Source organism: Vespa mandarinia, chromosome 8 (genome assembly GCF_050613455.1).
Source record: "Vespa mandarinia isolate Hongniang chromosome 8, ASM5061345v1, whole genome shotgun sequence".
In the NCBI taxonomy this organism is placed as follows: Eukaryota; Metazoa; Arthropoda; class Insecta; order Hymenoptera; family Vespidae; genus Vespa; species Vespa mandarinia.
Window position 1 is genome coordinate 1,052,220 of NC_140817.1, and position 13,349 is coordinate 1,065,568.

Sequence of the window (13,349 nt, forward strand, 5' to 3'; positions counted from 1 at the left end):
CCCGGAGGAAGGACGTTGGTATGGTTGCGTGCCATCCGCTTCGACTTCTGCCTTGCCTCGTTTGTTCTCCGCCAACGAGAAACGCGGGAGCTCACCTCAGAATAGGTTAAAGCATCGAACCGATAGGTTCGTAATCGTTCTACAGGCATTTCCGCAGGTACGGAATGTATTTCGATTCGAATATTTCGACAGTTCGACGTTAACAATAGAAAAGGGAAAGAAAAAGAGAAAGAAATCGTACGAGAGAAATATATATCGATGAACGAGAGAAATTCCTCGAAGGGATCAAATTGATTTCAATACACTTTTAATGCTTAACGGTACTTCTACCGTGGACATTCGAAAAAAATCGCGCACCTCCGTGGCCTTGTACGAAAGTCGTAATCGGCCGACTTACGGTTGTTCTCCCGCGTGAGTCGAGTCCGTGAGTCGAGTCGAGTCGAGTCGAGTCGAGTCAAGTCAAGTCAAGTCGAGTCGAGGCGAGTCGAGTCGAGTCGAGTACGAGTCGAGCTGTGCCAGCAAAAGTACCTACATACCTTCGCAAAGATCCACTCCTTCGAATGTGTGCCGTATATGTCGTCAAGAGTAAAGAGGACGTACCTCGATCGAGAAGAGTGCACGATGAGAAGATAACCAAAAGTTTTGATATTTCCTTCACTACGATTTATGTTAAAAAACGAACGAACGAAAATGCGCCCAAGTTGAAGTTTTCATCAAGATTTTACGTGCTTCTTCTTTTTATTTCTTCGAAGATAGACGAATAGACAGATAGAAGTAGATACTTGCAGATATATAGATATATCTATATATATCGAAGGGAGGAGAATATCATCTTGAAAAAATGGCTTCCATGTGTGGCAGCAGTAAAAGCCATCCGGCTTTGACTACCAGCAGTTATTACAGAAGCGGCACTTACCCTTATCAAGTAAGTCTTTATATTTCTTTTGTGATTATTCCTCTTTGAGGTCACTCACTAACGCGGGACGTTAAAACATGTCGACGTCCAAGCCTGCTGACGTCCTAGAATTGTATGCACAAAAGAGAAAGAAAAGAGAGAGAGAGAGAGAGAGAGAGAGAGAGAGAGAGAAAGAGAGATAAAGAGATTGGAAGATTAGAATCGATTTGTATGCACGGAAAGAAGTGTTTTCTTCGAAAACGGTACTCCGTGAATTGCGAGTGAGATAATTAAGTCGCAAAACGTGACTATGAAACTCGTTCCTCTGGGCAATCATTAATAATTTATTATGAGAAACGCGACGTAAGTACTTACTTCAGAGTAAATTGTACGCGTGAACGCCTACGTAATATATGTGAATATATATATACATATGTATGTACCATACGTACATATGTATGTATGTATGTATGTATGTACGCGCACATACCAACTATAGAATCTTCGATTCTCTTTCTTTCATTCCTTTCTTTCATTGTTATAAGCTTAACAAAGTCATTTTATCGTTAAAAATTTAATCCACGAATTAATAAGATTTTTATTGTTTCGTATTTTTCATTCATATATTTATATATCTATGTATTTAAACGTACGAGATTTATCCACGAACAATTACAGTTTTATTAACTTAAGACTTTAATACCTTTAAGTATAATAATAAGACCGTCGAAGAATAATAATAACATAATGTCTACGATAAAACATACTTCGATATCGGATAATGATAATTCACGGATACTTGCCATTGGAAATTATCATGATATTGCATCGAACTGTCATTACGACAGAACGATTTCATCGAATGATGGTAATCAATCTGGTCAGCTCGAGTCTAACTTATTTTCAACGATAACTTGTTACACAGAAATTTATAAAATACTTTGTGATGTATATATATATGTATATATATATATATATATATATATATATATATATATATATATATATATATATATACCTAAGTATATCGTAAACGTTTCGATCTTTGATCCTCTCGAAAATAGGATAATTACGATGTTTATCTTTCACGAATAAACTAGTTTATAGATATCTAGGTTTTGCGAACGAGTACCAGTTAAGTTTTTCCTTAAAGGAAAATTTATCCTTCAATGAATTTGATTTCTCTTTATTCGGCAAAAAAACATTTTAATTACTTTTAATTGGTGTATTTAATTCTTAACACCGAATATATAAAATCCTTATTACGTAATTCTTTAAATTATTTATTTATACGATATTTTTTCTTTTTATTTTTTATTTTTCTTTCTTTCTTTTTTTTTTAATAAACTCGATGCACATTCGCTCTTAACGAGAACGATGGATCGATCGATTAACAACGAGAGTGACAGATAACGGTGACGAAATGCTTCCTCGTTTACCTTCTTTGGAACTCGTTGGACGAATTTCCTCGTTTCTCGACCTCTGCCATCTGAGTGATACTCGTTTAACTATATCGGTGGTAATTCGACGAGTTTACAAATGAAAGTGAGGAGAGAGACATCCTTCTTCGATCGAATTCCTCACTTGTAACTAATTTTCTAAGAAACGATAAAAGAAAAAAAAAAAGAAATAAACAACATGTATTTCACAGCACAGATAAAAGAGAGAGAGCGAAAGAGAGAGAGAGAGAGAGAGAGAGAGAGAAACAGAGAGAAAGAGAGATAGCAAGAAAATAATAACAAAGCTCACGATAGACGTATATATAACCATGCAATTAAATTAACATTTCAAATAACGTCTACATAGTATACATATAATATATCAGTATACCTAATAAGGATAATTATATTATATAGTAAGTATAAGTAAGTTTCACGCGTATGAAGGAAAAAGAAGAAAGGGAAAGAAAAAGAACTAAAATATTAAATTAAGAATGAACAAGGAAACTTATATCTTAAAAGAAAAAATATTCGAGGTAAGTACGCGAGATAGCATGAGAGAAAGAGAAAGAAAGAGAGAGAGAAAGAGAGAACAAAAAAGATAAACAAATACGTCAAAGACGTGTTTCAGTTGTTATTTAGAAAAGAAAAAAAAGAAAAAAAAATATTAATACTCGTCGAAGTCGCGTACGACCCTTACCCTTCTTTCCTCCCTCCCTCCCTCCCTCCCTCCTAACATCTCCTTTGTGTATAGACGAAGTTAAAGGTAAAGTAAGGAGACGACGAACGAAGGGGGTTCCAGTTTACGCCACCATAAATCGTTATTAAACGAGCGTTCGCTTAAAGGACTGCATGTATCCACGTACTATATCCGCGAGGAAGAAAACTTCGGGACCACCCCGCAGACATATAAAGTCGAACGTTTGACGCACCCATTGCGACCCTCTCATACCTCTCTTCTTATATACATATATATATATATATATATATATATATATATATATATATATCCGACCTTTGCTTCTGAAAGTGGAGGGAAATCATTTCTGTCTTTTCTCTTTCGAATTGTAGAAAAGAAATAAAAGGAGAAGAAGTAAAAGGAACGTATTTATCCTTTAATGCAGTCACATCCTTTGTCCTTTTCGAGTTCTTTATTTAGGTTTCGAAGTCTCTCTGTAGTTCTTGCTTTTAAAAAGGAAGGAAGGTTAGGTAGATAGGTACTTACCTGCTCTTCGAGGGTGTAAACTTTAAATTGTGCGTGTATGACCTAACCATTAGAGAGAGTGAAAGAGAGAGAAAAAAAAAGCAGAATTAATATCTAACATAAACATTTACTAATCTATTTTATTCGATCGAAAAAAAAGATTTGGGTTTTCCGTAAAAAATCTCAAAGTAGAAAAATAGATAGATACTCTAGAGCATGTATTGTGGATAACCCATAAGGACTATATACAAGGACGATTGTCCTTACATCGTAGGTGGAGATTTTTTTTTCTTTTCCTTTTTTCTTTCTTCCTTCCTTTTTCTTCTTTCTCCTTCTTCTTCTTCTTCTTCTTCTTCTTCTATTTATGCAAGTACCTACCATTTCATCCTTTATCGTTCGAACAACCATCGCGATCTCTTATTATGCAGAAGAGAGAGAGAGAAAGAGAGAGAGAGAGAGAGAGAGAAAGAGAGAGGGAGAGAGAACAAACGATCCCTATTCTGCGTTTATCCACCTAGCTGCTATTTATACCTCTTCTTTTCCCTTCTTTTCTTCTCATTTCCAAGGGTATCCTTTGGAGAAGAGTAGTTTTATATCCTTTCACGTGGTATATCTACAATTTCTTTAGCACGAAACCGATCGTTCAGGGTGGTCCTTTTTCATGGTAAAATAGAATCCCTTCTTCATCGTTTGCATATTATCTCTTATTCCATAATATGTAGAACAATTACGAAAGAACAATTCGTTTGAAAAAATTTAAGTATGAAATCGGTATGGTCTGTATGATGATGGGTGATAAAGAATGGAAGTGGGAGTAAGAGTAGGGGTGGATAGGATTCTTTTTTTTTCTTCTTTTCTTTTTTTTTTTATTTTTTTTTTTTTTTTTGAAAAATAAAAGGATACCGAGAAAACGAGATATCGCTGTTTCTATCGAGTACTATTAAAGATGGCATTCGTGGCTCGCGTATAAAACGCGAGGAGATACTTAGTTGCGCGAGACCACACGTGTACTTACTTACTTACTTACTTACTTACTTGCTTGACTCATCGCGAAAACCTTGGCCTTGTCTTGCATGAAAGCGTTACATAAGTTCTCTTCGCTTGGTATCGCGTGAAGATGATGATCCAATGTTCTTTCTCCTTTTTTTTTTTCTTTCTTCTTTCTTTTCTTCCTCCTCTTCCTTTTTTTCTCTTTCTAAATCGACAACTTTCTTTTTCTTCTCTTTTCTTTCTTTCTTTCTTTCTTTCTTTCTTTCTACTTTTTTTTTTTTCACTTTTCTTCCATTCATCCTTTCATTCAATGAAATTTTTCGCATAAATAATTTCTCAATGAAATGTATCAATGAAGGATTTCTCTTTATTCGATTCCGAGTCAAATCGCGCGTCGTTGTTTAATTTCTTGAAAATCTTTTCATCCCATTTATGAATCTAATAAGGTCCAATGAGCGCACGTACGAGCGTAAATGGTAAAAGTCGTTCGAGGTTACTCTCACGTTACCGTTATCGTAAAGTCAACCACAAACGATAATCGTAACGATAACGATGTGCTTACTCGCCGCGGCAAAATCATAGAGCGAGATTATAATTATCTCGTATCTTCCGGGATAGTAAAGCACGTATGTAATGGATTCCAGGTTAAACGAAATACCAGACTTACCACCGGCTATCTATCACGTGACTGGACTCGCGCGATTATGTATTTTTTCTTTTTTTTTCTTTTTTTTCTTTTTTTTCTTTCTTTTCTGTCTTACATTTCTTTTTTCTTTTTCTTTTCTTTTTCTTTTTCCTATGCTCGTGAAAAATAAGTAAGTAACAAAAGTGTAAAGTTTAATTTTCCGGGAACAAATTGAAATAGTTGAAACCGTGTATGGTCGAAGGAACGAACATGGTTCTTTCAAAGTCGTAAGAAAAAGAAAAGAAAAATGGGAACAAAAAAAGAAAAACAGAGTCATTTCCTCGATACGCATGATCTAGCCCGCGAAGGATCATTGACCTTGGAGTAAGCATGCGATCGTACAAAGTCTCGACAGAGCGTCTCATCGATCGTCGAAGCTTCGACCAACCGCAAATCCCTTTAGAGAAAAGAAACTTCTCTCTCTCTCTCTCTCTCTCTCTTTCTAACCATGCTGGTTTAACAACTATAATAAAAACGACGGGAAGTGACGAGCCACCTTTATCGAAGGGACAACAATGACAAACGAAGACGAAAATGTACGAGACCAACTTGAATGGCGAAGAATCGAGGAGGATTTAAATTCCATTCGAAGAAGGGTAGGATGGGATAAGGGAACCGGGCAAAGGGTATTCGGATCAAGGTCGTTTCCATGTCGTCTTCTCGAAGAATCTTATCGGGCGATCTCGCGATCGCGTTCGTGACTCCGAACGAAACTGACTCCGTATCTTTCTCTTTCTTCTATGACCACCACCACCATCATCACCACTACATTCCCTTCGATCGTTTATAAACGATTCTTACAACGACGAAGAAGGACCCTGTTGGACCGCCCGTGCGTAAAGCTTAAAGAGAAGGATAAGGATATATGAAAGAGAAAAGAGAGAGAGAGAGAGAGAGAGAGAGAGAACTATTTCTATGTCCTTTTTGTGAAGAGACCAAGCGACCACAGGAATTTGTGGTCCAGACAAATCGATATCTGCTTGTGGACGTCTTTGAAGAGGATAATACCAATAATCTTTCGCGTGTGCTTTCTTTTTTCTTTCTCTCTTTATCTCTTTTTCTCTCTCTCTCTTTCTTTCTCTCTTTCTCTTTCTTTTTTCACGAGCGGCACGCTTGCTCGGTCACATTGTAAACTTTACGACTCTCCCGCAATACCGTTCAAGATAAATCTTGTACTTCTCTTTCTCTTTTTCTTTTTCACGAGACATGCAACGTCATGTAACCAGCCGATAAAATGCATCCAATCGATTTATCGACAAAATATCTCGTCGAAATTAATTAATTTGGAACATAACGACGGGGAGGTGATGGGAGAGAGAGAGAGAGAGAAGGTTTATAAAGGGAGGATAATCGATGTTATCCTTAAATCGGATCGTCTCGTAATTCATCGTTAATGGTGATACGGTACTTCTCGCAGTAAAACAAGTAAGTAATCGATCACTGTGAGAAAATGTAGAAATCGATATGAGAGAGATGCGTTCGTAAACCTTAACGAATGATAAGTATGGGTTATCAAAAATGATTGTTCCGGGTTACATGGGATCGTTTAAACTATTCTTATGTTATGGGAGTTTAAAAAATGTGAATCATAGGTATCGAAAACGCTCGAGGCGAGAATCCATTGAGAAAAGAATCGTTCGAGAGATATTCCTATGATTGAGGATCATTCAAAGGCGAGTAAAAGAAAAAGACAGGTACGGAGAAAGAAAGAAAGAAAGACAGAAAGACAGACAGACAGAGAGAGAGAGAGAGAGAGAGAGAGAGAGAGAGAAATAGACTATGTTGTATATATATGGACGGAGAGAGATCGCCTCGTTTGCTTTCCTTCTTTCTCTCTTTCTTTTATTTTTCCTCATCCCTTCCCATTTCTTATAGCAAGCTGTTACCTCAGAGACGAGACAAGCCAATCTTATGTTGACTCGACCGCAGACAGACCGCAAATCTCGTCTCTCTTTCTCTCTTCTTCATTTCCTTCGTCATCGTCTCGATCCGGCATACGGAGTTAAAGTGACACTAAATCCAAGGTGGCACTGACCTAACTGCTTAGCTAGGACCATCGAAGAGAGATGGACCGTTTTTCTCCCTCTCTTCCTTTCTCTCTCTCTCTCTCTCTCTCTCTCTCTCTCTCTCTCTCTCTCTCTCTCTCTCTCTCTCTGTCTATCTCTCTGTCTCTTTGTGTCTCCTTACACGACGATAAGTACTGTTATTTCTCTGGCATACTTTGCTCCGGAATATCTAATGAATGTATGTACATGTTTATGTGTCCAAAGAAAGAGAGAAAAAGAAAGAGAAAGAGAGAGAGAGAGAGAGAGAGAAGTGAATTAAAAATATATTGAATTAAAGGACGACCAAGGTCAACAAACATTGCGATCGATATAACGACTACGAGTACTCGTTTTCTTGTAAAAAAAAAAAACAAAAAAAGAAAAGAAAAGAAAGGAAAAAGGATCTTGATATATTGTATCCTGATTGAAAAAAAAAAAATGGACGAATCGTACGAAACGTCGCATATTCGTAAAAACTTTTCATGTCTAGCCATTATGGATCCATTAAGATCGATATCTTCAAACGATCTTATATTTCTCGTAAGAAAGGGATAAGCATGGATCGATTTTGAAAACGCTATTGGCTATGAGTACCACGCACCTGACCTCGAGCGTTAAAACTTGGATCGATCGTTGGTTACGCTCGGTATGCGATCGCGATCTTGATCCTTCGGTTCTTGCACGCGATCCACGATCCTTTCCCATTCACGATGCTCGAGGAAAGGCCATGTATTCGTAGAAGAGGACGGACCATTAGCATGATCCCCCTTATTCCTAGAGCTTCGTCAGCACTATTCTCTTTTACTATTATCATAACATCTATTATGAGCATGGATTAAGTACGTAACTATCCTGTATCTACCTATCTAGCTACTTAACTTAAGGAACTTTTTTCTAACGATTATCTTTCGAGATTCTTCGTTCTCATTTACAATTTGCATAAGTCTTGCGATAATTTTTATATTACTTAAGTAACCAAGCACTTAAATGAAACGAGGGATGAAGAAAAGAGAAGAAAAGAAAAGAAAAGAAAAGAAAAGACCAGAAACACTCTTTGTTCCCCTTCGAGGATTAATTTATTATAACTCGTATGAGATAATTAAATTGGTTCGTTAATGAGCCACGAGGCCTGTCCACTCAATGGCCTTTCCTTTTTGTTTAGCCACGATCATTACAATGGCTTTACAGTTAGGTTCGATGAACTCTCTGAATGACTGTGAATATTGGCTTTTGATGATATTCTATGCAACGTGCATCGTCAAAAACAAAGAGAAATATAACAGATATAATATAAGACTGAATATAATATATTATTGGATAATTATCTAGACGGTTGGATAATTAATACGAGCAAGTGACCAACTGAATATAGGACCATCATCATACATCGATAAAATTTTATCCTCTCGCACTGTATTATACTACAGATTCTAACTGTAACTATACGATTCCAATAGTACGATCTTACGGAGCGATTAGATAACTCCAATGCTCTTTATCTATGATGTATCTACGAGCATGAATTCTTTCTGAAGGCTGATAGTTTCTCATAATAATGGCACGTTCGATCGTAATTTATTCGAGTTGTATGCAACAGAAGGTAACAGTATTATCGATAATGAATAATTTCGAATGGATGAAACAGATCGGTCCGTAAATGAAATCATCAAATATCCATCGATTAGGATACGTTTATGATATGACATAAGGTACTTTAAGTAAAGGTATTAAGAAAGGTAAGAGTCGAGACAAACACGTGTAATTTCGTGGAGGTTTGTAAAAAAGAAAAAAAATAAGAAAGAAATAAAAAAAAAGTAAAAAAAAAAAACGAGAAAGAAAGAAAGGAAGAAAGAAAAGAAGGAAGGAAGGAAGGAAGGAAGGAAGGAAGGAAGGAAGGAAGGAACACTCAAGATGCTACATTTTCGATCTCGTGAGTCCTCAGGGCACGATGTTGTAGTCTAGTCAGCGAGGCACGGATTTGCATAGCATTGTAAGAGACGAAGAACGAAAGAGAAAGAGAGAGAGAGAGAGAGAGAGAGAGAAAGAGAACGTGAGCGTAGAAGAAGAAGAAGAAGAATAAGAAGATGATGATGATGATGATGATGAAGGAAGAGAAGGGAGCACCCAGCATGGAAGTTCCAGGATGACCCGCAGTGCCTGGAAATCCTGGATCTAAAACGGTTGGGGTCCTGAGAAACTCACGAGGTCAATTCAAGTATAGTTACGTCACGACCCCGAAGTCTCCCTACCTTCCGCCAAGTTGTAAATCAAGAAGGGAGAGGCTGAGATACGCGCGACTCATGTCCGCTTGCCTCCCTATTGCTTTAGTTTAGACGACGTTGGGTCGGCAACCTTTTCGAACTTAAAAAAAAAAGGATAGACTATAATGTATAATCTTTATCATTAAATTCATTAGATAGTTTTCTTTCTTAAAATAGATTTATGTCTATCTTATAAAAATAGACATCGAGGAAACGGAAGTTTAGCTCGTATAACATCGATTATTATTGAAATTAGCTAATTTGTAATCATCCATCGCGTTGATTTACGTTTGATCGCATATTATTTCGATTAACATCCTAGCAATATTTATTAGTTAACTTTATAGTTACTTCTTTCCTACGTGATATAGATATTTATTATCAGTCACTATTACGTCTATTATAATATTTACTTTCTTTCTCAATGAAACTGCAAATCGATGATATTAGTCTTTCGCGATAACAAACTAACGGCTATCTATGATAAACTTTTATGTCTAGTCGTTACACGGAAGCCGTCGCGCCTCGGCGAATAATATGCGTGCATGCATTGACTCTAATTGTTCACTGAATCACTGGTAATTACTTAGTGGTTAATCGTATTGGTTGTGAAAATGAGAGAGAGAGAAAGAGAGAAAGAGAGAGAGAGAGAGAGAGAGAGAGAGAGAGAGAAAAAGGAAAAAGGAAAAAGAAAAGAGGAAAGAAGAAAGAAAAAGGAAAAAAATCTCAAGAGAAAAACATTCGTTACGAACTACCTACCCTTGCCAATTAACTCGAGCAACTTCTGATTATTATAGAGTCTCTCTCTCTCTCTCTCTCTCTCTCAGTTGCATATATATATATATTTTTCATCATTCGTAAGACATATTTATGATATATGTTATACAACCGTAGATTCGATCGTCCTTACGGTTAATTAAATTCGCGATGATGAATCACGATTTCGATTGGAATATTTCTCACGTTACGCCGACGAAGTGTTCACGGCCAGCTAGAAAAGATACGGCGGAAGCACGTACGTTTATGTTAATCAACGATCGCGTTTGATATTCGTGCATCAAGAAAAGAACTTCCTCTATTTACTTTTGTAACAAACAGATGGATCATCCTCTCGATGGCCAAAAATTCGTCATCGATCGAATGAATTTAAAATCGACCTTGTCTTGATTTCACCATGCGCAAAAATCTCAATTGCGGCGAGATCAAAGAAGATCTCATTTATAAGTCTCAATGGCGTAGAATATATAATGGAAGAATTAAGAATAGGAAGAAAGAAAGAAAGATCGAAAGTTTCTGTCTTCACTGAAATGATCAATTTCGAATGATTTAATAGGAAGACGAAGGAATCCGATGTTCCAATCTCGGAAATGTAGGAATCCATTTGGTGCTCGAAGAATATTATCTCGATGATCGCGAATGAGTTTTCTCGCGAATAAAAGGTGAGGATGCGATGAAATAGTTTAGATCTTTTACCACAGGACTCGACGGTTAAGGCAATTAAATAAGCGATATAAGGGTCGCGATCTACGTTCATTGTGAGGAAAGACCATTTTAAAAGATATCCTTACTTATTATATGTATATAATGCGTGAGAACATGTACATCGTTTAAATTAATTCTACGTGTTGTCTTAACGATAACGAGCTATACGTACGAAGAGATTTTTTCTTTTCCCTTTTTCCTTTTTTTCCACCTTCTTTTTCTCTTCTCTTAATCGATTTTTAACAATAAATTATTACAAATTATTATATTCTTGAGAATTGCGAATTAGATGTAATAATATGTTATATGGTGTGAGAATAAGTGTTTTCGATGGATAAATTTATTCCATAGAATGGTCACGGGTACCGAGCACATTCTCGTTTACGGAGTAAGACAAACGAAATGACGTACGGATATCGCAGTTGTTAAAGCGAGCGTGACGTACGGCCGACGAGAAGGAAACGTATGAACTTGAAACGGTCGTCACCGAAGCCGCAAGGTAGATTAATCAGCGGCAAAGGGAAATAAATCAGGATGCTAGTGATAAATCAGGGGGATGCGGCCTATCGACTCTTGGCTATTATGGGTTGGCTTTGCGTACGTAGGTAACTAGCCTTCATTACTACAACCTTGGCAAAGAAATGTCCCGGAGTCGAGAGAAGAAGACTGGATATCTCCTTTCTCTTTCTCTCTTTTCCTTTTTGTATTATCTTACTCGTACAGGTCAAAGACACGAGTGGCGGCATTTACAGATCGAAAAAATTCACAACAATTTTCTTAATGTCATCGAGAAGTTTTGCTTCTTTTTGTCGGACCATTGACTGGCTTTCTTTCATTTCTTTTCTTTTTTTTTCTTTTTTTTTTATTTCTTTTATTAATTTCTTTCTTCTTTCTTCTTTCCTTCTTACGCCAAAACGAACGTACATTATTTTAATTTAATTCATTCAATGGAAGGAATCTCGATCGTTCGTTCGTCATTAGCCGCATGCAGAACTAACGAAAATATATCTTAAAGATACATTTTCAAATCAAGTAGTTATCCTCTTCTAAAAGAAAGATTTGACCCTGAACGAGCGTTACAACGCGTACCTACACGCGAATGTACGTAGACGTGCGTTCATAGGGTTTCTCATTAAGCGAGACAAGGACGGCAAAGAGGTACGGTGGCGTCCTTGAAAGATCTTTGCACTCCCTCGCCACTCTTCGCGGTCTCATCTTCTCCTCCTCCTCCTCTTCGTCCTCATCTTCATCCTCCTCCTTCTACTTCTATTTTACGTTTTCTTCTTTGCCGTCCCTTCGAAGGCCGTGAAATGACTCCGCCCAGGTCATGGACCAAGCACCTGCACTAGCATATACCACCTGTATCGATAGCCTCTTATCCCTGTACTTTTTTTTTCCTCGACTTCTTTCTTTCTTTTTTTTGTTCCAGACTTCATAGTCGTGTCGTCGTCGCGCGTTATCGTTGTCGTTCTAACCAAGTTCTAATCAAGAATGTAAGATACTTACTATGAGGAAGACTCTCTCTCTCTCTCTCTCTCTCTCTCTCTCTCTCTCTCTCTCTCCTTTTCCTTGTAATAAACTCCCTGAGAAACGAGCATCCGCTGTGTGATCCTGTTTCTATCGGTGAAGCAATGCGCTTAGTTACAGTAGACTCAGAATCTTCGATGTTTTACAGATTCGTGTTAGTAACTTGACATCGAGTATGTATTTAGATATATATGTATGTACTAATACGACGTTAAACGATTTGAAAATATTGTAGATATATTTCATTCATTTCTCTTTTTTTTTTTTTTGATTTGTTTTTAATAACTCCGTTAATTTCGAGACAAAGATATATCAAAGGTATAAACGATTTAATTATCATAAACCCATAATTACACGTGTTCCATGAAAATGCAAAGATACATTCTCAAATACGTTCTCTCTTGTCCCTTAAGTATTTATTCAGGTTCGTCCTCAGGGTCGAACAGATCGATCGACCGATTGTCGTCCACTTTTTCTCTCCTTTTCCCCTTCCCATCATTTTATTTCTTACTTCTTATTTCTTTTTCATTTTCTTCTTCTTTTTTTTTTCTCTCTCTCCTTTTACCCTCCGCGTTCCATTGCTCTTACTTTCAGTAATTGTGGATAAACTAGTCCGACGAGTAGTAGTACCATCCGCGGCACATCGTTTATAGCCTCGCGTTAGAGACTATGAAAAAGCTGTGCGCCGGTAACTCTTCTCTACGTTCCAACGAAAACCTATCAAATTATTACGAAGGAATGAAATCGGAAGAAAAAAGGAAAAAAAAGAAAAAAAAAATGAGAAGCCAAGAAAAAAAAAAAAAAAGAAAAAAGAGAGAAGA

At 37.0% G+C, this 13,349-nt stretch overlaps 1 protein-coding gene across 2 annotated transcripts in view; it reads left to right on the forward strand.

The window, feature by feature from the left end:
* The window catches only part of LOC118448742 (uncharacterized), a 26,511-nt gene continuing 13,162 nt past the window's right edge, over positions 1-13,349 (forward strand). For both annotated transcript variants that reach the window (XM_085659004.1, XM_035882387.2), the window contains exon 1: positions 1-925. In XM_085659004.1, coding sequence (XP_085515130.1) covers positions 842-925 — 84 coding nt within the window. In that variant the 5' untranslated portion in view covers positions 1-841. The remainder of the gene's footprint in view (positions 926-13,349) is intronic.